Source organism: Aulonocara stuartgranti, assembly GCF_965226115.1.
Source record: "Aulonocara stuartgranti genome assembly, chromosome: 14".
Lineage (NCBI taxonomy): Eukaryota > Metazoa > Chordata > Actinopteri > Cichliformes > Cichlidae > Aulonocara > Aulonocara stuartgranti.
This window is the reverse complement of record NC_138950.1, coordinates 38,982,966-39,009,802: the sequence shown is the minus strand read 5'-3', so window position 1 is coordinate 39,009,802 and position 26,837 is coordinate 38,982,966. Positions and strand designations below refer to the sequence as shown.

Sequence of the window (26,837 nt, the reverse complement as noted above, 5' to 3'; positions counted from 1 at the left end):
CTGGGAGTGACTGGAACGCCTGAATTCAACAATTTGGATGTGTCAGTACTTTTGGCAGTGTAGTGTGTAAATCAGCTACATCCACGAGAGGGAGAAGAGTTAATGAAAAGGTAAATAATTATGCCTCACAGTGATTTCAAAATAATTTCCATTTTATGATTTCCACAGAAATCGTACCAATGTGTTCATGACACCACCTGCAGGGGTTGGATGTGTTAGTGATGGGCAGGAGGAGAAGTGCAGAACACTGGTGGATAATTTGGTTCAGGAGAAGTCATCTGCCTTTCAGTGTGAAGGTGGCCAACCTCAGGAGGAAGAGAACAGCTGCACAACCCATTTTCATCCTGGGACAAGATGATGATGTGCAAGTATTTGTCGTCCACACTGACAACAAGTTGACCAACACACAGGCTGTATAAGAGAAAGCTGTGTTTCCTAAAGAACCAGAGATCCTTCAATATGTGCAGCAAGTGTGCATTGTTATGGTTGTCTGGGGGGAGTAGCATCAGAGTTTGGATAAACTGACTGCAAACTGGTCACTTACTAAACTGTTACCCTGCTGGGTAATCCTGAGCCACTGCACCAGTTAGTGAGCAGGTAGTGAAGCACCTTCAGACCGATTCTGCACCTCTGCCACAAAGACAGAGGTGAGTAATCTCTTATGAAAACATGCTATTGGTAGTCTACCCAGTAACGGCTCCTCTTCAAGTAATAGGAAAAAAATCATATTTATTTTATTTGCATATCAACAAAAACAAGCCACTTATCGGGGCCTGGAGCCTGGGGCTCGCTCGGGCCACTTCGGAGGTGGGGTGCCCCCGGCCTCTCGGCCTGGGGCTCGGTCACTCAGGCACGGCTGGCTGCCGGCGGAGCTCACGGGCGCGTCACTGCAACTCCCCCTGGCTTCTGCTCCACGGCTGCTGAATGAGCTCTCATCTGGGACTCTCCTCAGCTCTTTCTGGGACAGTGGCGCAGCTGCCCCTCTGTTGGTCTTCCTTGGTCTCTTGTGTTCTGGGGGCCTCTGGATGTCTGGAGTTTTGATCTCCTCCATACCTGCTTCATGCCCTGGAGGACGGGGCTGTGGCCCCCCCCACACCCTCTAGCAGATCATTACATGAAGGAACCTTTTAAAAAAAACAAGCGCGTCCATGCTCACAGGTGTACACACGGGTGATCACACCCACAAACTACACCCTTTTTGGCTCCTACCTCAAAGCACACTGTGTTCTGTTGATCTTATGTGCTGCACAATAATGTTTAATATTTAGTATTTACTGTCATATTCCCATATATCATTGTGATGTTGTTTATTCTATTACTCTTGTTCTCTTCTGCTTGCTTTCTTTTTTCTTTCTCAGCAGGTGATCCAGGTGATTGATATATGCATTTTTTTTTTCTGCTCATTCTGTTGGTTTTTGTTTTTTGCCCTTCTCCCCCGTCCCTCTTCTCAGCTGTTTCTCTTTCCCTCTTTCTTTCTCCCCTTCTTTCCCCCAGTCAAGTCTGTCCCGTATTCAGTAAGTGAAAATAAAATAAACAATAAAAGGTGAATCAAATGGACCATTACGGCAAGGCTGGGATGGTCAGTTTGGTAAAGTAAATCCGTTGGGCATCTTTCTTTGCCTTTAGACAACAATTCTGATGCAAAAGAGCCAAACGGGACAGGCAAAAAAAAACAAACAAAAAAAAAAAACAAGCTGATGAGTTAAACGTAGAACAGCATTTGGTCCGTCCCCCTTCACAGGCAAGTCTTCCTACAAATCTTTGTCTGCTTGTGTTAGTCTCAAACGTTTCCATTAATACAATTCTGTTCTGTCATTTATCTTTATGTTTGAGTCTTAAAAGCAAAACCAGGGACAAGGTCTGCAATTCAGCTGTTGCAGTTTATTCAGATGTAGCAATGTTAAGTGACCCCTGCTATAGAAATACATTAAAACTGGATTTTTTTATATTGGTTTACAAAACAGAAAAGCTAAAATATACAAATGAACGCAAACACTGAGAAAGCTTTGAATAAATTAATAAAGAAATGCTATTAAAATACAGACATATTAAATAACGTACATCAGACATGTCAGACTGCTGAATGCTGAACAGCTCCTCCTGTTGGACTTTACGTGTGATCATCTTGTTTCATAGAGGTTCTTCAAACGTTGAGCCGAGAACATAAATGTGATCTAAAAACGTATGTATGTTGAATTTTGCACATTTTCTGCAAACAGTTTATGAAACATCCTTGTAAAGAAAACACAACAATTAGACTCCAGGTAACAAATCAGTGCACACTGAATGATTATGAAGTGAGGCTCTCTGTATTGCTTTCAAATAATTATTCTCAACTTTTCTCATTTAGTATTACTCAGGCTGCGTCGCTGCACACACTGGCATGATTCAGCCTTCAGTGGTCCCGTGTGTAGCTGGTAATGTGTCAGTATTTGTGTCTGTTGTCAGAGGAAGTTGAAGTGTGCGCCTGTTAGGATACATTCACAAAAACAAAGTCCTGAAATGTGACAGTCATCAGCGTACAGTCGGCAGACTGTGATCACACAGTTTGATTCTGTTTACCACAAAAATTGGTTTTATATATAAACTAATATTTTATATATGAAAAATAATATAAGAATATAAAAATACAGAAAATGAAAACCACAGGTATATATTTAAAAGAATCCTTTTTGAACAAACATGCACATTATGACTGTTGTGATAAGTTTTCTGCTCCTTTCATTTATTCAGCAGGAATTAAAAGCCCACCTGAAATCTGCACGCATGATTTAAAGTACCCGTTTAGAAATTAGTGTCCAAACTGACACTCGCTGCTCGTAAACGATTGTTTTCCTGAATTTCGGCCTCATCTGTCACCACCTGCTCTGGACTCTCCACATCCACGTAGTCCTGCAAAGAAGAACACAGTTTATCTCACACATGTTTGTCTATCTGCAGGTTCAAACTGGGAGAAAGTTCAGAAAATAATCTCTATAAACACAATTCAACTACATGTGGGTGCATTTAATAACCAAAACACGATGAAGCAAAAGCTGAGTGAAACTCAAACGTTACCTTTCTGTTTGACTGAATTCATTTCAACAGAATTATCGCGTCAGTGAGTATTTAAGACAGAGAGACTGAGGAGTTTACTCTGACAATACTGTGGAAACACTTCATATAGTCGCGTTTTTGTCAGGATTTTAATGCTGTGTGATGAATATCTCAGCACCACAAAGGCTATGCTGTGATGTTTACAGATCATAACAAAGAGAGAAGAGCTTAAAACATGCTGCTGCTTACCGCATCGTTTTCCATGATGCTCTCCAGCATGCAGACGATGTCTGTGAACGAGGGCCTCAGGGTGTGCGGCTCCTGCCAGCAGTCTCGCATGATGTGAAGTCTGTGAGGTCAGAGGCCACTCAGTGATACACAGTCCATGATTCTCTATCATAGTTACTATCATCCTGAGGTATAAGAGGATGGTACATAAGGAATGCGACTCATCCAGTTTAGATATTGATGGGGGGACGAGTTGAACCGAAATTAAGCTAAAGGAGGAAAAAGGTCGGAAAGCTACGTCCAGCAGAACACAGTCGCTTTCAGTTTTACTTTGTGAGTCATCTACACACGTGTTCTGATGACACCTCCCCCTCCTAAACACACACTCCCATCACAAGCACAACACACAAAAGACATGATTTTGTTTTTCTGAGCATAACTTCATTAAATATTCTCCTGAAAACAAAACTCTGTATGAGCCATGAGGCTCGACAAAATGCTCCTGACAGCGAGCCTCTTTAGTAAACGCAGCAGCTTTTTAGCGGTTTTACACAGATGTTGATGGGTCTTTTAGATTTCTGCCAAGCTAACGGGATCGAGGTGTATTCCTACCTTCCTTGGGTGAGGCTGACTCCCCCCTTTGTTAGAACTCTCTCTGCTTATTTGGCCGTTACAATTAGCCAATCAGCCTCCCCGGTGTACGTGCACCTGCTGTTCGTAACCTCTGGTTTGCACGAGCGATCTTGTTCCTTCTGCAGCTTGTTTTCCAGCTGTTTCTTTGCGTATGACACTTTGTCATTTGCTGACTGCGTGTCATAACTGGCCGACTGTGCCTCGTGTGTCCTCCTCTGAGTTCTACCAGATATCTTTGATTTGACAACAATTGTTCTTAAATTTTGGATGTTGATGTTGCTGCTCGCCTGCTGACAGGGACACGCTGGCTGCCCGTCCGTCTTAGAATTGACTTTAAAAGTTTGTTGTTCTCCTGGCTCCTACGTACCTCTGAGCGTTTGCTGTCGTGGCCCCCAGATTATGGGATACGTTGGCCCTCTGTATTAGGCATATTTACATCTCTTTTAAAAACACACATGTTCTCTGAGGCATTTTAGGAAAAACCAGCTTCTGGACAGATTTAGTCAGTTTTTTGGTCACTTTTAATCTTTGTTATTTCTTTAATTGTATTTATTATCTAATTATTAATTCAAGTGTATCTTTTATTTAATTATTTTATTATTATTTAATTTTCTTTGTCTGATTAATGTTTGATTTCTTAACTTTTATCTCTGTTTTTACTGGAAAGTACTTTGGTCAGCCATGTTGTTTTTAAAGTAGAAATAAAGTTGGATTTTTTCTGATTTTCAGCAACAGTTTATGTGTTGAATATTGATGCTATGATGGCATGTTGTGTTCTTTAAAGCAGCAGCTTCAGATTTGCTCTGAAGTCTCTCACAGTGACACGGGAGCATTACTCTGCTAGAAACCTGAAAGCTGATGTTTGTGTTTCAACAAAGCTCAATGAAACCTGACTCTGAGTAACAGCTGATTTCATTACGAGGATGATTCTTCTGTTGAGAACAGCAGTATTACTCTTTACTGCAGCAGAGTACACATGTGCGGTTGCATCACGAAACATGAAACGTGGCACGGCCTGCTGAGGGACCCACTGTGACAGGGGGGAGCTGTTTTCAAAATGAAGAAATAAATCTAACTTAACTGACATATATCAATAACTAATATACCTAAAGGCAGTTTTCACTTACATCTCTGGTCTGCAGCCTTCCGGGTTTGTGTTTTTGTGACCCATACAGATGTGGTACACCACTTGCTCTGATGTCTCCAGGTTTGGATACGGCAGCGTACCTGAAAATGTATTCATATCACAATTTCTCTTAAAGTGGATTCTGTCACTGAATATGTGCCCAGAGCAGCAAATATCACTGTGTAATAGAAATCCCTGTGTGGGTGTGGACTGCAGACTTTTAGTAATTTACAGTAAGACAGATAAAAGTATCCAACTCATAATCTCTACAAAGAACCGTACAAACACTGCAGGGTCCACGAGTTATTAATACACTGTAATTCAATTCAGCTGTATTTATATTGAGTCAAATCACCACAACAGTTGCCTCGAGGTGCAGCTATTGCAGTTGCACTGTAGACTTACAGGACAGCTAACGTTTTAAATGTCATACGACTGAACTGGAGAGCGAAGTCAGACAAAAGTAGGACGACAGGATGCTTCAGTCAGCTTCTTCATGTGTTTGGATGCTGGTGACAAGGCGCCAGGTTTCCACCTCTGTTCAGAGATGTACTCGTAACCAATGACACAACTTTCCAGAGTCAATTTATGTTTATATTTGTGCTTACATTAATGTTGTGTTATTTCATTTCAGCACTGCTAATACACTGTGGCTGTATCACGGTAGAGGAAACAAGCTTTTAATTTCTCCATTTTATTCTGGCCGGAGTGAACAGCGGCCCGTTGTAATGACTTTCAACCAAAACACGGAGCCACCACAACACAAGGCCGCTCTTCAACAAAGAGCACGTTTGGAACATATTACTGAACAAGTAGAGGAGAAGTCATGATTTCCAGTGGTCAGAGAGCAGCCCGAACCTCCCACTCACCAAATGTCTGCATCTCCCACAGCACGATGCCAAACGCCCACACGTCTCCCTTGTAGCTGTAGTAGTTGTTCTTGAAGTACTCTGGGGGGTACCAGCGCAGGGGTACACGTTGCTGCACAATTTACACATGATGGAAAAAGTGATTTCACCAAAACTTGAAGGTGATATTTTCAACTATGTCAGTGGGACAATTTTAGACATCTAAAAAGATCGTGGAGGAAATGCACGACACCATTACTGCTGGTCTTTTTCTGCACCACAGTTTCCTGTTGAAAAGGATGTTGCTAAATCTCCTGCACACGTGCAGTAACACAGAAGCAAAGTCTGTTTCAAACTGGGCTCAAAAAGAGTTCACTACATTTGTAGCTCAACCAGTAACAAAGGTCATCCTATCACATCAGGTCGGACCAAACGTGAGATGCAGTTACACTTTTTGTTTTTGTAATATCCAGGTTACATTTGAAAGTGTTGTCCTGAAGCACTTTCAGTCAGGACCACTTTAGCTAACGAGAGATCTGCGGTCATTTAGATTTGCTGGTGTGGCTCATCTCTGGGACATCCCCGCTCTTCCATGTGCACACATCGAAAGCTGGAGGTGGGGAGAGGAACAGCAGCAACAAAGCAAGGCACCAGCAACTACAGACAGTGATTAAGTCAGAAATTACATAAAAGGAGAAACAATGGCGGAGGAAGGGGGTGCGAAGCGGCCTAAAGACGCGCAGTAACTGTGGACGGCTCCAATAGCTTGTACAAAGGCATGACTGGCTGTAACTCAGGATGTGGAGCAGGTCATCTGCTAAATATAAACACCAAATATCCTCAGGCAACATCTGACTCAAAGATTCTCTCCTGAGTACAGATGTGTGCACACGTTGGACAGAAAGCACTTCTGTAGAAGCTCGTATGAATGGAGCAGAGCTCAATTAGGCTGGTGCTGAGATCAGCTGATGTGACGGTGGCTGACTTTGTTCAAACTCTGCTCAAACCTCAAACATGCATTGATGTTACAGTGAGAGTGAAACTACAGCGCGGGAGCAAAGCTGGAAACGTTTGGGTCACTTTGGATTCTCACTGGGAATCAAACACGAACGGAGGACGTGATCATCCACAAATAAGATCAATGAATTTGAAAATGTGCTGCAAAGCTGTTCGGCAGTCCGAGGACTGTGAGAAAAGGATGCTGTGTGTGCGTACTGCGATCTTACACGTGGGTTTCTCCAGCGACTGCTGCGACGGCTCGCCATTCGCGTCAAGTCTCGGGCGAGACCAAACTCGGCCACTTTCACCTCCCAGGGAAACTTGTTGACCATGACATTCCTCAGAGCCAAGTCACAGTGAATAATCTGCACAGAGAACCAACAACATTAATGCAAAATGTAAACACAACGATAAAAAGTGTGTTCAAACTGTCAAAAACAAAAGTCACACTGGGACAAAGTGGGACCAGTATATTTCCTATCAGTCTGCTATGCTCTTACCATTTTGGAGCGCAGGTGCTGCATGGCTAGAGCAACGTGGTACGAGGCAATGGTGAGGAGGCTCTGCAGCTCAGGGTCAGTACTCAGGTGGGCTCTGTTGGTCTGCAGGAAGGTCCTCAGAGTGCCGTAGCTCACATACTCCATGATCAGAATGTAGGGCTCTGCACAGAGAACATCCCAGTCAGAGACAGAGACGTAGGGCCTTACAGAGGGACACGCCTCCAAGAAGAATGCAACAGACGTTACAGGTTAGTTCGTAGTTACAGGTTAGTTCGTAGTTACAGGTTAGTTCATAGTTACAGGTTAGTTCGTAGTTACAGGTTAGTTCGTAGTTACAGGTTAGGAAAGGGGGGAAACTAAGCATATCTGTCGGTGTGGAGGAAGATGACAAACAAACTGGTTCTTTCTACTCTACCTGAGCACTCTATAAAACATTTACCCGTTCATACAAGCACTTTTTCATGGTTACGTGCTTTTTGGCATGCAGACTGGAGCAGCCAGGGCTCAAACCAACAACCTTCTGATTAAGAAGGTTCCAAGCCGCTCTACCTGAGCAGAGAAACAGCAGTCTGTATGCACATGTTCATCACCTGCAGTGGTGTTCCAGTCCAGTAACTGGAGGATGTTCTTGTGGTGCATCAGTTTTCTCATGATGGAAACCTCCATGTCCACGTGTTTGAGGCGGACGCCTGAGGTAGAGGAAGACACAAAGGTCAAACCAAAGCCCAGATGTAACTGGCTAAATCAAAAGGAACGTATTCAGTTTTGTACTAAAGCTCAGCATGATTCATGTTAAAAATAATCCTCATTATTATTCTTGTCCTGACTCTTAGTTCAGCACCTGAGCTGAAGTGGTAAACGAAAAAGACAACAAAGAATAGTCGATGGATGCTAAAACTGTAGCTACAGCTGAGAGGAGTTGCAGATTCAGGTGGTTAGCCTCTGTGAGCTTGTCTCTGTGGGCAGCTCCTCCCACTTCCTTTTACAGTATTGAATGCATTGTTGTTATACGGCAAAACTTATATTGTACAAGATGAATTTGGTGCCATCAAAGTTCTCCTAGCTCGTCTCAGAGCTGCGTTTGACGTCACTGGTCACAGCATTTTAGCAATTTCATGAAGTCTGGAATCCCACAGGGTTACGTGTCAGTGCTTTTACACTACACTCGCTTCGTTTTTTTCAGTGCTAACAGTAAGTTATGGTCGGGGCTGTAATATTAACACCGAGCGCAACGTCAAAAATGTATGAAATGGCTCAGACCAATTTGTTTTTCAGGAATATTTGATCAACCAGAGCGATGACGTGTTGCAAAAACTGCATGAAAAATGTAAACAAACGTGAGCTTAAAGATTCCCACTAATTCTACTTAAAAACAGAATATTTGAACATCATTATAGGACAGCTTACAATCATTTACTTGGATGACAGTTTCCTTCTGCTTATCATGTCAAGTACTTAATTACTGCTTTCAGGGATGCTCCGCCTGCAGGCAAACCTCCAGCCATGTCCTTACCTTCCTTGCTGATCTTACAGGTGAACATGCTGTGGCCTTTACACGTCCCTCTGGTCATCCTGGCCTGGTAGAAGACGCCCTCCTTTCCTGCTTTGATCAGCTGCAGAAGGTTCAGGTCTGACTTGGTGAAAGGAGGATCCTTGAATTTGAAATAGACCCGTTCGTACATCATCAAGGTAGAACCGCACCAAACAGAACATGTGAAATCTAAATCTATCATCATCTGAAGGTTCATCTTCTGTGTCTACAGCAGGAACACAAAGATATCTGTGAATCAGCGCTACCTGCTGCAGTTGCTGCAGACCTTTCCACAGCTTCTTGGACGGAGACCTGGCTGAAGTGCTGGGTCGGAGTGGAGATTTGGGAGGAAGTTCCCGCTCCTCCTCCTCCTCCACCACAACTGGGATCGGCCTCGCAGGTAAGAGGGGAGGCTCTACCCGAGGCACAGCACTCATCAGCATCTTGTTCTGCCGGAGCAATCTGATTGTCTTGAGAGCGGATCGGTATCTGCAAAATAACGTAGACAGTAGAACAGGTAACACCGACCCAGGTACGGAGGCGAAACACTCGGCTGCCCTACTAAACCAGGAGCAGCAAGTCTGACGACACACAGTTTGGGACTCGGAGCTAAACTGTGTAACTGTAAGTGACACTGCACATAAACCAAAGATCCAGACATCCAGTCTCTTCCACGTGTCCTTGTCAGTGTCATTGGGGGTGGAGCCTATCCCAGCTACCACAGGGTGAGAGGAAGGTCACGCCTGGGACAGGTCGCCAGTCTGTCGCAGGGCTAACACAGAGAGATAGACAACTGCTCATATTCACACCTATGGGTGATTTAGACTCACCAGTTAACCTGAACCCACTAACTGCATGTCTTTGTGCTGTGGGAGGAGCCAAGAGAACCCACTCAGACACGGGGAGAACACCCAGACTCCACACACTCCCAGCCAGACAGCGCATTCAGACCCAGGAGGCAACAGTGATAATATTCCTAACCTTAATGAAAACAAATCACATTTATCTAGAAATACATTATCTATAAACAGATCACCGAGTCTTGGGAGCTTTATTCTAAAAAAACGAGCTAAAACTGGTGGTTGGATAACACAGACATGAATTCAGATGGAGGCTGCAGAGCTGACCCTGACTCAACATTCGTTTTGAATAAGTCAGTCTTTTGCTATTATTTTTCACTTTTCCACTTTTTGTAATGCACCATCATTTTAGTTGGTAACATGCTGCACAAATAGAAATGTTTTCAGAATAAAAGAACGAGGAACAGCTGAGAACAGCTGGCCATGTGTTCTTTTTGGCTCATTTCAAAACAGCGACACATTTGAATGGGATTGTATGCTAATACTGAAAGATAACATATGACGCCAAAATATTAGAAACATCTAACAAGGTGCTGTATAAAGTAGGTCCGTAGACATCTGTATTATGAGTCTATGTTAACACGATCTCTTACAGTGGATAACATCTGTTTTTGGACCTATGGCGCTATGCATTTATTATAATAATAATAATAATAATAATAATACAAAGGCTGAGCAAAAAAACTAAATTCATCTTCGGTGTTTTCACGTTCTACTTTAAAAGTACATAAACACTGAAATCTGAAGACTGCAGATCTCAGGAAATGAGACGATCAAAGAAGAACATCTCACTTTTGTAAAAAGGGAAATAAACGTCTACACCAAACTTCACACAGCAGGTGAGAGGTACATTTCACAAACAAGCAAAGACAAACTTTAAGGAAACCGTTATAGCGGTTAGCATCTGAGCGGCTCATTCCCTCCGTGAAGCCAGTGTGGCCAAAAATGGGCTTTTATTAACGTCTGATCTTATAATATATTCACGCTAAAGTACGTGAAGGGAAATTGTTATGTTTTATTTAATAATGCTGCTGTTACTGTTGCAGCTTTGGTGAGGACAGTCAGCTTAATTTGAACATAAAATGTAGCAAACAGACCAAGTGAGACTGAGGTCACGTCGTTAATAAAAGCCTTTTTAAAGAACTTCAAATGGACTTACTTTCTGATGCACACGGCTCCCAGCACTGTGAACACCACGATGGTGAAGGAGAGGAGACCGCTGAGGGTGTATACAACGGAGTAGACTTCTGAAAGGCCACAAATAAGTAAGTCTAAGATTCACGAGCTCTTACAAAGCGTCAAAGCCTCAAAGCTCACCTGAACAGTTCGCCATGTCCTCTGCTCAGTGTTTGTTTTCTGGCACAAACTGGTAAAAGAACATCAGGCTGGTCTGGAACAGCGATAGGAAGAACGTTTAGAACGTTTCTTTTTATAGAGCTGATTCACTGAAGCCCAAAATACAAAGAAAGCACAGGAAGAGAGTAACTAAATGAAAAAGCCCTACCTGTGCTCTGTGACAACTTTGATCAAGTCCATTCTTCTCGCCTAAGCCTGCCAGTCAGACACCAGACAGTATTTATTCTGCTCGGTCCCACTTAAAAATTCAAAAATCCGCCTTGTGCTGGATAAAATGTCTGACCCGTGTTGTGTTCAGCAGGAGCTCTCACAGTACATCAACCACAAGACAATCAGAGGAAATGAAGTGAAGCAGCAAGTGGTTTGAGATGCGCTGTTTCACCTCACGCTGATTTCTAGAATGAGTGTGAGTCCACTTCACACTAAACTGTCTTCATGTCAGCTCTCCCAGCTCACGCAGTCACGCTGCAGATGCTCGGTCAGTTTGTAGAAGTATGAAAGTTCCTCAAAAAACTTTAATCATGCAAACTGTTTTTTTCTTTTAACTCTTTGGTTTACCCCCGCACCCTCTCATTAACCACAGTGGAATATTATTTACTGCAGCAAAAATAGAAATACCACAGTACTAACGACATAATCTCAAGTTAGACTCGAAGACGTTATCTGTGCAACTTACAGTAACAATGTCATGTAGAGGGGCTCAAATCAATGTAACAATGTTACAGTGATTATTTGATGGAGCTCGTTTTAAGCACATTATTTACTGTCGGGTAGTTTATTGTTCTGAAAAATGACCTCACTTTAATGTTTAAGGACAGCTTTCATAAGCTTGTTGGGGCTGCCAACAGAAAGAGAACCAGATCAACAGGTCATCTAAAGTACAAACATTTTAAATTTAATCACACCCAAAAGTTAATCTAGTGTTAAGTTACTGACTTAAACACACTGACGCAGTCATTTTCCACGTCCAACGTGTGACCAGTCACAGTCTCTCTGCTCTGACACTAAAAACTAAAAATGTCAGTCAGGATTAGGCGAGAGGCGGAAAAGCCCCTGACTGGTGCGCAGGGCAGAAAGAGTAGCGCTGTTTAATTCGGAGAAGCTGCTGCAAAGCCCCTGTGTGTGGTTTCCTCTCTCGTCTGTTAGCTGACTGCAAAACACCGAGGAAGGACAACAAAGGTCAACAACTGTTTTAAATTTGCTGCACTTCTTCGTTATGACGAGCACAATCATGTAAAACCACTGCTGTTTCTAACATGTTAGCATGCTTACATTTGCTCATTTGAACCAAATAAAAAGTCAAGTTTAAAAGACTTCCATGCAAAGAAATGAAGGTCCAGGGCTTTGTGGTCTAACCTCTGTCTGCCAAAACTCGCTGTAGGTGCATGTAGTGTGACATCTGTGGAGCCCGGGCATGTGTGGGAGGCTGAGAGATGCGCACAGCACGCGCTGTAGAGAGCTCCTCTGCAGTAAAAAGTGGTAAACTGGGGTGAGCACGTATAGACATCTCCAAAAAATACAATTAAAGGAAAACTTTTTAATAATCAGTTAAACTTGTGGGATGTTGCTCTGCTCAATTAACCCTCATAATGTCCTCCCGATTTCCACACAGCTGTGGTCCTCAGGGGTCAGAAATGTCCCCACTTCATTTGAGTGTTTTTTAAAGTATAAATTGTCAATCAATTCAGTGTTACACCTTAGTTTTACTTAAGACCAACACATTAACACAAAATTTACCCAACATTTTAGGGCCACCAGACCTTGTTTACATAAAGTACACTTTGTTTTTGAGCGAAAATAAAACGAGACAATAAAAGATTGTTTTGACTGTTTGTCTAACTACAGAGTGCTGTATGTTGAACTGTAGTGAGAAAGTTCTTTTGAAGCATTTATAAATTTTAAATGGCAGCACATAATCACAGCTGTGGTCCTCAGGGGTCAAAAATGACCCCATCTGGTTTGATTGATACTTAATTAATATGAAGTGGATTTTTCCCCACTTTTAATTAAAACTTAATTCAAACATTTTGACACAATTTTTTTTATTCCATTTTGAATTTAAGTCTGATAAAAACCTCATAAAAATGAATTTTTTCTTTGTTTTCGGGTAAAAACTAAATTAAATCATCAGTTATTGTGAGGATCGTTTCACAACCAGAGTCGGTTGCTTTAAAACAACGAAAATATTATTAAAACTTTATATGAATATTTCAGGGAGAAGTAGTTTTAAAAGACTGACCAATTTAAAGTGAAAAAAAATATGAATATATAAAGTTTTTATAGCACTTTTTGAGGAATGGACATTTATTGTCCTTAGGCACAAAGGTGGATGTCTTTTTAAGGTACCTCCAAGGGTTAAAGAGCAGGAGGGGCCGTTACTCAGTTTGCTGCTAATAGAGATCAGGATGAAATCCTTGTGAGACCCTGTACTGGTGCAGTGGGTCCTGCTTTCCACCTGGTGCACGACAGTGCCCGGACTCATGTGACCAGATTATGCAGGCAGTTCCTGGAGGATACCACTGCCTGGTCTCCATGCTTGCTGGACCCACGTCCAATAGAACCTCTGGGAGATAAACAATATGAGAACAGCACCACCAAGGCTGGAGATGGAGCAACACTGAAAGAGAGGACCGGTGAAGCACGCAACACATAACAACAATGCTCAGTGGCTAGGATCTAAGAGCACACCACAGCAACCATCACAGTGGCAGAATGACTCACAGAAGCTAAAGCTACAGAAGCTAACTACACTCCATCAGCACAAATTAACGAGCTGCTTATGTATGAGATACACCCAGAATGGCTAACTGAAGGCTGGATAGTCCTGATCCCCAAAGATCCCCAGAGGACATCAGTCATGTCCAACTACCGGCCAATAGCCTGTCTCAGCACTACATGGAAGCCCCTTTTAGGCATTATAGCAGCAAGATGGATAGGTGTATGGCTCAATACATAACCAAGGAATTGGCAGAAACACCAGAGGGGCAAAATACCAACCAGTGTTCGAGCAGTCTCGCTAGACTTCTAGACTCTCTAGACTGCCTAGAACTGTACAAGATCAGTGTGATGCTGAGAACCTTCTTCAGGAATCCCATGGGGGAACAGAGACCAACAGAGGCCAACTAAAAGTCAATACCACAAGTTGCCATCAAGTCTAGGATCTAACACATGCTCCGTCCCAAAAGCTGTTCTGCATAGACCTGAACCCCATGGATGGAGCAGTCGTTAACCACCTCTAGATGGACGACATCAAGCCTTATGCCAGGAGTGAACAAGACACCAACTCACTGATCCACAACAACAACATGGGAATGCCATTGGACTGGACAAGTGTGGTCACATGGTAACAAAGACAGGGCAACATTGCAGACACCTACAAGTACCTTTGGGGGGACACAGAGGCAATTTGGAACCATGAAGAGGCCACCAGGAAAGTTGCAACCAACAAAATAAGAGATAAAAGCCACTGACATTGAAACAAGGAAGCTCCTTACCATGCATGGAGTCCAGCACCCTCCAAGGAAGGACCTCGCTCTCCTGCAGCAGTGCGGTATGAGAAGGGTCCAGAGGAACAAGTGGTATAAATGAGCCCAGAAGAATCTGGTCTACATCAGAAGGTTGAATCTAGTCAGATATGCAGACCACCTCAACCTACTGGATGACTTATACGCAAGTGTGTTTCAGGCACGTCTAACCAGGAGGAAGCTCTGTGGCAGAGCCCATGAAGCTGTGGTTGCAGCCTTACTTCCCCTACAGCGAAGACATTGACTGTATTCCAAATTAGAGATGGACCGATCCGATATTACGTATCGGTATCGGTCCGATACTGACCTAAATTACTGGATCGGATATCGGAGAAAAATAAAAAATGTAATCCGATCCATTAAATATCACGAAAGCACCTCACAAAACTTGCAACACGCCGTAACTCACCTCAGAACGTTAGCACGTCGGAGCAGTATGCATCACGTGATAGAGCGGCTGTGGCATGCGGGACCTGTCGGTGGTCTGGATAGCATGTGGAGCTTCGCTAGCAACCCGGCATTTCATCTCCGACAAAGTTATCCCGAGAGAAGTAAAGCAAGTGTGTAAGTCCATCTCTGAATGTTTGTAAAGCATTCCTGCGTTAAGCTTAACAAGCGATATATGGAGCGACTGCCTCTCCTGCTGCTACTTCAATCATGAACCTGATCAATGATCAGCTGATCGGCTTTTCTGTCGCTAGTCCGTGTCTCTAGTTTGTTTTTGACCCACTTTGCACCAGAAAGAGGAAACCAGCGGCTAAACAACAGCAGCACGTTTAAGCTTGATCAGCTGTTGTTAGAATTTATTTAATATTACTTTCTACTCGAGGATCTTTTTCTACGTAGCTGACGCTGGTAACTGTGCAGGGGCGGATCTAGCAAAGTTTAGCCAGGGGGGCCGATAGGGCATTAACAGGGAAAAGGGGGCACAAAGACATACTTTTCTTTCTTATTCTCATTTAAAATGTCTAGCTTTTAATAAATAATTATCTGACACCCAAAGTTTTAATTTGATGTAAAATGAATAGAAGTCCATTACTGTATATAGTGACTATTAAGTCTAATATATATACCCTAGTAAGCTATAGTACTTTTTACTTTGGGAAGGTACCATCTGTGCAGTCTGCAATTTTGTTGAAGAAAGATGTTGAATCTATTTAATATTTCTTGAAAAATAATTGATTTCTGTGCATTTTTTTTCACACTGCATCAAATTAAGGTTGATTACGTTGATTAAGCATCATGAGGTGGAGCGTGAGGGGTGGTTCCCTATTTTTTATTTATTTATTTTTGTTGTTGCTGGGAGTTGGAACCCTATTAGTTAGGTTGCTTAATATTTACGCTAAGTACTCTTTAAAATACCAGAATAGGGAGGATGGTGTAGGTTTAAGTTTATTAGATTGATCAGTATTGCTGAACTATGAAATGTTTTTTTTTTGCATACAGGTATAACAGAATAGCTTTAGTGTAGTTGTTGTTTTAAACTTGAGTATGAACTTATACAAAATGCAGCAAGATATTTAAAAAACAGTTTTGTTGATTAAAAAACACTATATCGGATTCATATCGGTATCGGCAGATATCCAAATTTATGATATCGGTATCGGACATAAAAAAGTGGTATCGTGCCATCTCTATTCCAAATATGGATAAAATAAAGTAGCTCAACCTTGACAAAAGTCACTCTGCTGGGTTGGGAAGGCAATATGAAGGAGCCAAGTTAGTTTATTACTACAGTCTGATTATGTTAACTCGAAACTTGTGAGGTAAATGTGGAACTTTTAGGCTGTTGGCTGCTTTAATCAATTGGGGATCAAGGAATAGCTGAAAGTGTTGGGGTACCTGGGTCTGGTGGTCAGTGGTTTTGATTTTGTTTGTCTATATTCTGTGACTTAGTGTTTCTCTTTTTTAGTTAGTATCTCCTGATTTCCAGTCTTAGGTTTTGTTTATATGCCTTTTCATGTCAGGTTCACACTGCTGTGTTGTTTCCTGTTTTACTGACAGTCTGCGTCTGTTAATGTTTCCAGCTGTGCTCTCATCCTGTGTCTCATTCCCTCGTCATCCTTCTCTGTATTTAAGCCCTGTGTTTTCCTTGGTCTGTTTCACGATGCCTCTCATGCTGTGTGTTCTACCTGTTTAATCCTTGTTCATTTTTCCAGTTGAACCTCCGAGGACCTGGCATCCACACGTGGACGTCACATTTTGGGTTGTTTAGACCAAAATACTAAGTTTTGCTCTACAAGGGCCTGATATCCACTTATGAGGACGTTATCCTGCCACTGTTCTATCGAAATTTAAAACGAATGTCCTCATGTGTGGATCTCATTTTTCTCAGCAACAAACATCAGGTAAAAAACAAAAACAAACAAAAACCTGGTAATTCTTAGTTTTTACATTCATCAGATCCCAGTCAGCCTAAATAGGAAAGAGAAATTAAAAATGCATGCTGTGAAAGAGTTCGGGTCTTAGGAGGTTAAGTTAGTTTCCTGTTTTTCTAATAAATCTAAGTTTCTAAGTTTGACCTCCTGCAGTCGGCGCTTCGGGTCCATTCCTGCCTGCCGCACACAGCCTGACACAAAGGAGCTTAAAAATATGTTGGAGTTCAGTCAACTTATGGCCAAACATAATGAGACACCATCGAGTTGGATCGTTTCTGTCTGTGTGATGCTTTGCTCCTGCTTGTGGCATTAAATTGAGATGATCAACGAGGCTGTTCTACTTCACAAGTCTACGCAAATTGCCTGAAGTGTCAGATCAGGGTTGTGACCACAACAAAACGACTCTGATGTCATTTCCTTTGCTGAATTTAATTTGTTGCTTGGGTATTTCGTTACAGATCAACAGGATCACTCCATATACACAACTACAGGTACAGTATTTTGTACAGTTCATATTCAAATACATAGTTTTCATTGGCTTATTTACAAAACACGTTTTGTTTATGTACACGTTTTCATGTCAGTGCAATGTGACTTTCTTCCAACGAACACCTTACAAAAAAGTTTATTAAATTAACACATCTGGTTCACATCAGACAGATATGAACTTAAATAAAAAAAGAAGCTACACACACTGAAAGACAGCTCAGTAGTCGATCGCACTGCCTGACACCGTGAACTAATCTTCCTGGGGGGCGGGGCTTCAGATGCTAGCCCGATGTTCTACAGAATCCGTGCTAGTCCAGTTTCCCTGGGCGTCAAATCCTCGTTCCTGGATTAGAAAAATTGTGCTGAAAGTAACCCCGACATGAAACATTTCTGCTAAGAGATTACGCTACCGGCCGTTTGAGGGCACATTCACAGCCCAAGAAACAAAGAGAAAAAGAAAGAAGTTGACATCTATTGCACCTTTAAGTAGAGCAAACATTGCAAACTGAGCTCTCAAGGGACAATTTTTCCTTCGAGTCCTGTGATAACCTTCAACCACAGACACAAACTGGACACTGTCTACAGCTCAGTGCGACGGCAGGAGGGTGGAGGGGGAAAGAAAAAGAGCTGGCCAAGCAAACATAAATAACACTCTTATGTACATTTCCATTTGTTCAACAAATGTGATCTTTGCAGAAGGAAATAAAGTTTCATTCAGTGACAGATTTATCTCCAAGTACATCCATAACAAAGTCGTCTCATCACAAATACAGCAGCTAAAAAAGGGGACGAACGCAGAGACGAGGCTCTGCGCTCCAGAAGACGAAGCCGGGCGCCATCGACAGTCTGCCGTCTGTTCACAGTGATTAGACGGAGCCCCCTGACGTGACAGGAGCTCCGCCATTGCTGCTACAAAGCAGACACACAGAACTCTGCAGCTGGAACCACGCGGTGAAAACATGAGCTCGTCCATCTCAAAGAGACCTCAGCAGCCACGTCGAAGCAGCCAAACCTTCAGAGGAAAGGAGGAACGGCAGCACTCTGACCCACAGAAACAAATCATTTGCTCGAACGTTGGCTCCAGTCGTGTAGCGATGCATTTACGCTCCTCACACAAACAGACTTTGGTTACTTTCCACACGTGAGCACATCTGTCTACGGGGGGATGGTTGTTTCCAAATCATTTCCCTGAAAACATCCCGGCAAAAGGTGAAAACGTTCTAAGACACTTATTTGATTTTTCTTAAAACTTTCATAGAACTTCCTGAAAAAGTTTAAATATTTATTCATTTCCACCAGAAACCATCATCCCAGTCATCAAACGTTATGCCAGCAGCTAAGAAATGAAATCATTAAAAATGGACACTGCTCCGTCTACACTGACATGTCACTCGCTTTTGTTGGACACCCATCAGGGTGTGGCTGGCCCACTGGATGGCTCAGCTGAGGAAAAGGGGGAAACTGGTTTAAGATATGAAACACTAAGCTATTAAAATGAGATTGTGAAAGTCCGTCTATTGAGACTGGGCATTAAGATCTGCTGGAAATACAGAAGCTGGAGTAAGACCTTACAGTTTGTGTTGTGCTTTGATGGTACCCATTCACAAATATGTGGTTTCAGCACCCCTGCTGCAGCGATCAGACTGCACAGGACGGGGCACCTCACACGGCTCTCCAGGCTCGATACCCACAAAGCTCAGAAAGGTGAATGCTTGCATTGGTGGTGTCATTCACAAGCAGGCTGCTCATACACGGCAGGGCAGATGTGGCCAAGTGCACAAGTGACTAATATACCAGCCTATGGAGGCTGTAGCCAGTGAGCTAGCCAACAAGTGGTTATCCATAGATTCATTTTTTCCCCCTAAAACTAAAAAGTGTTCCAGGAGCATCTATGATCCCCTAAGCAGCAGGAGGTGGGACCACTGCAGCGATACTTCACTGCATCTTTATACACTCATGTTTTAGGTGTGCTAAGCAGCATTGAACCCGAGGCTGAGCCTGCTGTTAAAAGGGAGCTCTGTTCCTATTACACATTAAAACAACTCAAAAATACAAGATGGAAGCTTTAAAAATGTAATGATGTGGAGTCGGAGAGAAGCGACTGACCAACCCTCTGCAGCCGCTCCATTGGTCATTGCATTCGCCTCTCACTCAAATGAAATACTCGTGTCAGTACACTACAAACTGTCTGACACAGTGTGTGAACTCTGACAGGGGAGAGAAATCACACGAGTGGGAATTTATCGGAGATATTTGTTAGATATCCGTCCGATCTATGAGTGCACGTCCGCACTCGACACTGAAGGAGCTCTTCCTTATTTCCTATCGTGCACACACTGGTGCAAAAGTCACTGCTCATATTAAACAGCATGACTTCTGACCTCACAGTCCAGGAAGGTTTATCAGGTCTGTATGAATTCACTGAGAGTAGATATATGAACTATGATCGCTTCAGGGACAGAAGTTAGAACCCAGGTGCTTTTCCAACTCCACGTTTGCACGGTGCAACCAAAAGTACTTGAACTGTGAATCATGCAAAGCTGCTCTAGTTGCGTGAAAAACAAAAAACCCAACAGTGCAACACATGAAACACTCATGGTTAACAAAGGCTTCCCTGCCTCTGTGCGAAGTAGCCAAGGTGAGAAACACTCACAGCGATCTGTGGGACTCGTTCGAATGTGAGCAAAGTGAAGTGTAAGCACAGAAGCCACATGAGACACAGTAATAAAGGCTAAAGTTGGATTCTGAATAGCATTATGGGTAATGTGGTTTACAGGCTTTGAGCAAATAAAAAAATCTCTGCTTCTTCCGTTTTGACACTTTTAAAATAACAAACAGTAAAATAATTGGCTGTGATGGACGCAGGAAGTCCAGGTTTGGGTGGACAGCAGAGAACTGCAGAGGTTTGCATCAGCCCCGTGGAGATGTGCCTGGTGTCTACAGGTGGGGCCTTTAGGTAGCCTGAAGCAACTCTAAGAAAAACTAAAAAAATAAAGCAGATCCTCTAAAATGACACATTTACACAATCAAAAAAAAGCGTTTAAACATATACCGTACAACTTTTTAAATCATGGCACCTGTCCCCAACAAACCCAGGTTCTCAGTCGTCGTGGCTACATACTGGTCAACATTGCACAAATCACCGTGGATATTTGGCAGCTGCAGGACCAAACACAGCTTTTGGCAAACGTGCCGAATTTGATGTGAACATCAGGACCCGAGGGGGGTCTTTGTGGGGGTGTTCCTGAATGCATGTACCGAGTCTCCTACACTAAAAGGAAGCATTTCATGATATTAATACTGTCACAGACTTTTGGGGTCCAGTTGGCTGAAAGAATGCAGGAAGCGATGAGGTAGCGTATGACGCGTGTTTTCCTGCTCACACTATCGCTAATAAAACCTCAGCAGAACCATTGGTTTGAAAGCTTGCCCGGGCACCAAACGTGACTCCAGCACACAGTGAACGCTGGGCCCCGTGTACAGTTGGCATCCGTAGGCCTGCAGGGACTCACGCCTGGAGCACATCGGTTTTTCCCTGCTCAGGTCAAATCGTGACTCTGGGTAGAAAAAGCCGTCTTTTGTTTTGAATCCTGACATCACAAGTGATAAGTGCACGATAAGAAAGCAACATCGCTGCATGACTCGGCCGTACTGCCATACATTCAGAGATGCGTTAGTGTGCAAGTATATTTTACATCTATGTCATGGCGAGGATCACGGGGTGGGAGCTGATGGGAGTTCGTCGGGCTCAGCAAAGTGCACCGGTCGGGTGCTTTCACAGGGAGGGGCTTCGCTGTTGTCTTAGCAAACCTTTTCACCGATCCGTGTTTGCAGTCGAGTTTAGAAAGTGCTGCGAAGCAGCCATAAAGACCGCGCGCGGTTCAACTGTCAGCCGTTCGTGAGATCTTCTGGCGCTTCCTGTTCAGAGCAGTAGGCTGAAAGAGGCGAGCGGGCGTAGTGCTGGCTGATGGAAGACGAGCTGCGGTCACTGGAGGACGCAGTATTTCTTGTAGTCTGACTCAAAGTCTTCGTCCATGCTACTGGTGTCGGCCATCTTCTTGCCATCGATCTTTGGCAGGAACTGGGAGTAGTTGACTCCCTGCTGCTCGTAGAAGAGAATGTAGGCCGAGTCGGTGTCGATCTCCTCAGAGTGCACTTCCTGTAAATGAAAAAACAAATAAAGCGGAGTGTTGTTACAGCGTGGTCGCATTTGGGGTGTCGACAGAGCCAAACTTTTCCTTACATCACACAAGAGTGCCCAGCGTGTGCAGAGCAGCATGTGTTAAAGTCATGATAAAGGTGTGTGTGTGTGTGTGTGTGTGTGTGTGTGTGTGTGTGTGTGTGTGTGAGACACTTTAACCAATAAAAACAACCCACATAAACCAGCACAGCTTTAAGAGGACCATCTGTTTCCCTGCACAGTGCTCCTCTAAGCTGAGTCTGTGGAGGTCGTACTGGATGTGTAGGAGGCTGTAACTAGTTACCTAGTACCTGCAGACAGTAGTGGAGGTGTGCTGGTGCCTTACCTTGCAGCTGCTGTCATTGTAACAGTACCATTTCCCATTGGGGTTTTTGGCATATGTCACATAGTGGCCTCCTCCCAATATTCCTGAATGGCACTGGAGAGATGAAGCAGAACAACATTCAGGACTTGTCTGACTGTTCTCCCCGCCCGTATGCCAGCGTGCACAAAGCGCCTGACTTACTGATATTGCATAGAGGTTGTATATGGCATCCAGACACATGTTGTCTCTGTGCTGCAGCAGAGAGCCGTCCGGCTCCGTGCTGCTCTCTGTGCTGCAGTCGGAGCACAGCCCGTTGCTGTCTCCGTTCACAAGGACCACGTCACAGTGGCTGCTGGATGCTTCACTACCGGAGGACGATTCTGATGCAACGCCCTCTCCTGACCCCTGAAGCCCTGACGCTCCTCCTGCTGCTGAACCCTCTGGGTCCGCCTGCGGTGCATCGTCTCTCAATTCAGCCTCAGAATTAGCTGCTCCGTCCAGGTTCTCCTTGCTGTTGGAGAGGCGATGTCTGCTGCCCAACTGGGGAAGGCGCAACCGACCTGGTCTGCGGCCTCCGCTCCCGGCCTTCGGGCTGCCAGACGGGCTACTGTTCCGGCTGAGAGAGGGAGCAGACTTCCTGCTTGAAGCTGGGGAAGCTGTTGGGGAAGCAGCAGTGTTAAAGCATTAGCACTTCAATTTTCACATTCTTTAAAAAACACAAACAGTGATGAAAGTCTTTACTGGACATGCCGTACCTTTGGGGAGGTTGCCAAAGCCAGCGGGTGCAGAGATGGAGGACAGATTGTCTTCTCCGACCCTCAGCAGATCCTCGCTCTCACTGCGGGAGTGGAGGCAGCGATGCTCGAGGTCCCTGGGAGCCAGGAAGGCGCTGGGGTCAAAATTCTCCCGTGGAAACTTGACGATCTTTTGGGACTTGATCCAGCGACCATTCACGAACTGGAAGCGCTTCAAGTGGACAATCTACACAAGTGAACACGTGTCAGACGCCGTCTCTAAATTTATTTCACGTGAGAACGTTAAATGCTACCAACACCCACGCATCGTTTCACATAAAACACTCAGATGCACGAGTCTGCTCCTGACCAGTATGGGTGGCAGCCTCCAGAGGTCCAGCTTCTTGGTGGCCAGTCGGTGGGTCTTGCACTTGGAGCAGTAGTAGAGTTCGTCCTCTCCCAGCTCCTCCTCGCTGGTGAAAGCCTTCAGACAGCTGTCCAAGCTGATGGGCTCAGCCTGAGCTCGCCGAGACTGCTCCACACTGCAGTGCTCCTCCACAATCTGCAGGGAGAGGAGCGCGATGCATGACGGAGGATAATGGACCACGAGAGCAGACACTCGGGGAAACAGCTACCAGGTGTCGTTTTAGAGCCAAGCAAAGTGCAACTTTAATGCATCTAACAAGTTTTACTGCTCAGAAACTCATTTTTCCTAGAATTCACATAAACCACAGCACTTACCAACACACCTCGAAGGAGTCTGGACACTTTAATCTGACATTTACTGACTCACTGACGCCTCCGTGTGGCCATACTCTGAATCACACCATATTCTGGTTTGCACAGCGATCATTACATGAGGACAACTGGACCCTGATGTAGAATTGCTAATATGACGGTGTGAAATATGAAAGCAGTGTTGCTGCTCATCACTCCTCCTGCCCCGAGGAAAGCTGGTGTTTACAAATGATGACGTCAATGACAGCGAGCACCATTTTCACAGAAATTCCATTACTGCTCTAACTCGAAGTGACTTTTTCTCTGCCTGAATTGGTGCTGTGTGTGTGTGTGTGTGTGTGTGTGTGTGCGTGCGTGCGTGCGTGCATGTATCCTTTACCCTCTCCTGGGAGGTCTGGTAGCGGAGGTGCAGGGCAGTTGGATCCCAGTCTACAGCTATGTAAGCATTTCCTACAGAAGCTCGGTCTTCTGTGCACTCTATCGTACAGCCTCTGCAGAACCTGCAAACACACAGATGTGCAGTACAGATGTGTGAGTTTTGCTTACAGAACACGGTTACAACAAATCAAATGTCATAATCTTGCATCAAAATGTGCTACTCCCACTTTAAGCTGTATGTAAGCCTGAATTTCACAGAACTTCAGGACAATGAGGTTCGGTTTATTTTGCCACAGCTGCACTCTCACTTTAAGCACACAAAAACAACAAAACTCTGTATTTCCAGTATTGTAATTCAGCAGGAGACGGCGTGCATGGCGTCTATCGTAGATATTAGCTGCAGCATTTGCACGCTGGGGGCTGGAGGATTAGAGTTCGGCTGCGTCACACAGCTGAGCTTTTGCGTGCACCTCAGAGCTGCAGAGCGTGTGTGAAAACGGCTTTAGTCGCGAGTGTCTGTATCCGAAACGCTCTTACCTGTACCACGGACACCAGGCACACGAGTTTCCATCCTTGCCCACGACCCTCAGAGTAAAGGGGTACTGATAGCCCATGCTGTCATCACTGCAAGTTAAAGGAAGACAAAAATGTCAACAAACTTGTCAGCAAAGTTATTTTTTCCTTCCAAAATTAAATTACACTAAACAAGGGAAGTGGCACGGATCAAGCTTTAGACAGCTGATGCTGATCCGACCTGATCCTGATTGTGTAAGAGACTTCGTCCGGACAGACCTGCTGCCTCAGTTTAACAGAGGAGAGTCTGGAAGTTCGCTCAGGTTCACACTCGAGAGGGTAAATGCTTCTTCAGATGAATGTTACTCAACAGAATCACACGAGTGTTTCTCTAATAAAGAGATTCGTAGGAGGAAATTACCAGTCCTGGGCATGGTTGCTGGCCTCCTGTGGGGGCAGGGGACTGGCCAGTCTGGACACCTGGATCCAGACTGCGTCGTACAGGTCCTTCTTACTGGTGTGCACAGTGCAGGGAACAATGAGCGGCATGCCGAACAGACTGGGTCGGTTCTTCTGAGACGACAGGAAGTACAACTCTGTGCGCATCTAAAGCGGGGGGCACAAACATTTACGTGTTACGTCTACAACAACCATAAAAATGACACTGCATTAGTTTTTTCTACGAGTTCTCACCATCTTCCTGTGCATAGCGATGATGTATCCAATGAAGGGGCTCTCGTGCACCGGTGTGATGTGTCCATTGGCGACCCCGTTGGTCAGAGGCGTCTCAGGGCTGCAGGGCCCACCGTTAGGGATGAGGTCTAGCTTACTGCCCACGTGCCCATTGGCAGCTGTATTGTTGGCTATAGGTGTGATATCTGATGGAGGAGGGGAGAAAATGAGAAACTCGCAGGTAGCTCTCTGGTGAGTGCGCAGACATGTGTAAGATGACACACCTGTCAGCGTGGGCGAGCTCAGTGATGTTGGTGAACCCGGCACCGGGACCTCGAACGCACACAAGAAGCCGTTGACAGACAGACGGACCTTCTGGTTATCCTGAGGGAAGTTCTGAAAACCAAAGGTCAGCACATAAGACTGCAGCAATAAAGACGCCTACATGCAAACATTTCAGCAGAACTACGAGTTCATTACACGCCGGTTTGTGCCACACATCTAAAACCTTGGTAGGACTTTAACTCTCGTTCACGTAGATGGTGCTAAATGGCGTCTGCAGCTAGTGGTGCAACGGATCAAAACTCTCACGGTTTTAAAGTCACGGATCGGATCAATTTTCGGATCAGCAAAAATAGAAAAAAAAGACAAAAATTCTACTCGCCGTTTACTTATTCAAGTATTTTTTGCCTATTAAAAATCATTCAACTGAAGACTCGTTCCAGGCACTTATATAAAAACAAATTAAGGTGCAATATGGACATTATGGACCATGCTGGGCAGCCTCTGCACACGGCCATAAACAACCAGAGGAGTCTGTTCAGTGACAGGTTGCTTCTCCCAACGTCAAGGACCAGCAGACTTAAAAAGTCCCACACGCCAACAAACTGTTTAACTCCTCGCTGGAGGGGAAACGGGGACAGAGGAGGGGGGAACAAGTAGCTGTAGTGCCTTTTCACTGTGCAATAGTTGTTGTTAATATCCAACGGTGTAACAGACTCACAATACTTAAAATGTGCCGTTCCCTTGTATTCTTATTCCTATTTATTCTATTTATCCCTTTTGTATTCTCTGCATTTATAAATGTGTATATTTGGTATATTTCTGCTCACATTCTGCAACTTCTGTGGGTGCTGTGCTACTGGAAACTGAATGTCCCGGAGGAACCCACCCGAGGGATAAATAAGGTTTCATCTAATCTAATGTAATCCATAGGGCAGTGCAGGGCTTTGTATCTACCACTCTGGGCAGCAAAGGGCTGCTTAAATGCCGCAAACTCCTCTGCTCCGCTACTTGGACCGCTGGCGCTGACCATAACTATCGCTTGACAGACTGACCACGCGCACCATACACATACTTTTTTTTCCCCCCCCCCGAGTCTTCGGATCACGTGCGTACCGAACCGTGGAGTGGGATCGGTTCGGATTTCGGATCAACCGTGATCCGTGGCACCACTATCTGCAGCAGCAGCTGCGTGTTTCCATGCAGCCGTATAACAACTGGAAGACGTGCTGCAGCAGCACTCACATCCTCTGGCACTTTTTATCTTTGATCGTGTTCGACGTTTCAGCCGTTAATTCTGGAGCGCTCTCACTGCGCCGCATACGATCGCCTAAAATATCAAGATTCTTATTATGGACACAAAATACACCTCACAGAGGAAACGTAACCATGTGGACTGACAGACAAATGAGTGTTTTTAACACAAAGAGTCTCGTGTTAAAAACACTACAAGGTTAGAGTTAGTAACGTATGACTTTCACCAGGGTCTAAGTGTGAGTGTGTACGG

The 26,837-nt window shown here is 44.3% G+C and overlaps 2 protein-coding genes across 7 annotated transcripts in view; both read right to left on the bottom strand.

The window, feature by feature from the left end:
• Positions 1-988: 988 nt before the first annotated feature.
• On the bottom strand, positions 989-15,320 carry LOC309687928 (tyrosine kinase receptor Cad96Ca). 3 transcript variants are annotated; one of them, XM_082503238.1, is made up of 14 exons: positions 14,612-15,320; positions 12,474-12,581; positions 11,266-12,267; positions 11,079-11,151; positions 10,921-11,008; positions 9,168-9,390; positions 8,884-9,022; positions 7,961-8,059; positions 7,371-7,531; positions 7,098-7,235; positions 5,893-6,004; positions 5,025-5,124; positions 3,286-3,385; positions 989-2,892 (listed from the first exon to the last, which is right to left on the bottom strand). In XM_082503238.1, the coding sequence occupies exons 4-14, from the start codon at positions 11,092-11,094 to the stop codon at positions 2,785-2,787; spliced, it is 1,284 nt and encodes a 427-aa protein (XP_082359364.1). In that variant the 5' UTR covers positions 11,095-11,151; positions 11,266-12,267; positions 12,474-12,581; positions 14,612-15,320; the 3' UTR covers positions 989-2,784. The 3 variants fall into 3 exon arrangements, with proteins under 3 accessions (XP_082359364.1, XP_082359362.1, XP_082359363.1); XM_082503236.1 differs by having other exon boundaries at positions 11,266-12,581; XM_082503237.1 differs by lacking the exon at positions 14,612-15,320 and having other exon boundaries at positions 11,266-13,161.
• Positions 15,321-17,429: 2,109 nt separating this feature from the next.
• The window catches only part of usp32 (ubiquitin specific peptidase 32), a 66,923-nt gene continuing 57,515 nt past the window's right edge, over positions 17,430-26,837 (bottom strand). For all 4 annotated transcript variants that reach the window (XM_082504234.1, XM_082504235.1, XM_082504236.1 and 1 more), the window contains 10 exons: positions 25,333-25,444; positions 25,070-25,254; positions 24,798-24,982; positions 24,401-24,487; positions 23,865-23,985; positions 23,118-23,309; positions 22,769-22,994; positions 22,215-22,669; positions 22,035-22,127; positions 17,430-21,667 (listed from right to left, as the gene is read on the bottom strand). In XM_082504234.1, coding sequence (XP_082360360.1) covers positions 21,494-21,667; positions 22,035-22,127; positions 22,215-22,669; positions 22,769-22,994; positions 23,118-23,309; positions 23,865-23,985; positions 24,401-24,487; positions 24,798-24,982; positions 25,070-25,254; positions 25,333-25,444 — 1,830 coding nt within the window. In that variant the 3' untranslated portion in view covers positions 17,430-21,493. The remainder of the gene's footprint in view (positions 21,668-22,034; positions 22,128-22,214; positions 22,670-22,768; positions 22,995-23,117; positions 23,310-23,864; positions 23,986-24,400; positions 24,488-24,797; positions 24,983-25,069; positions 25,255-25,332; positions 25,445-26,837) is intronic.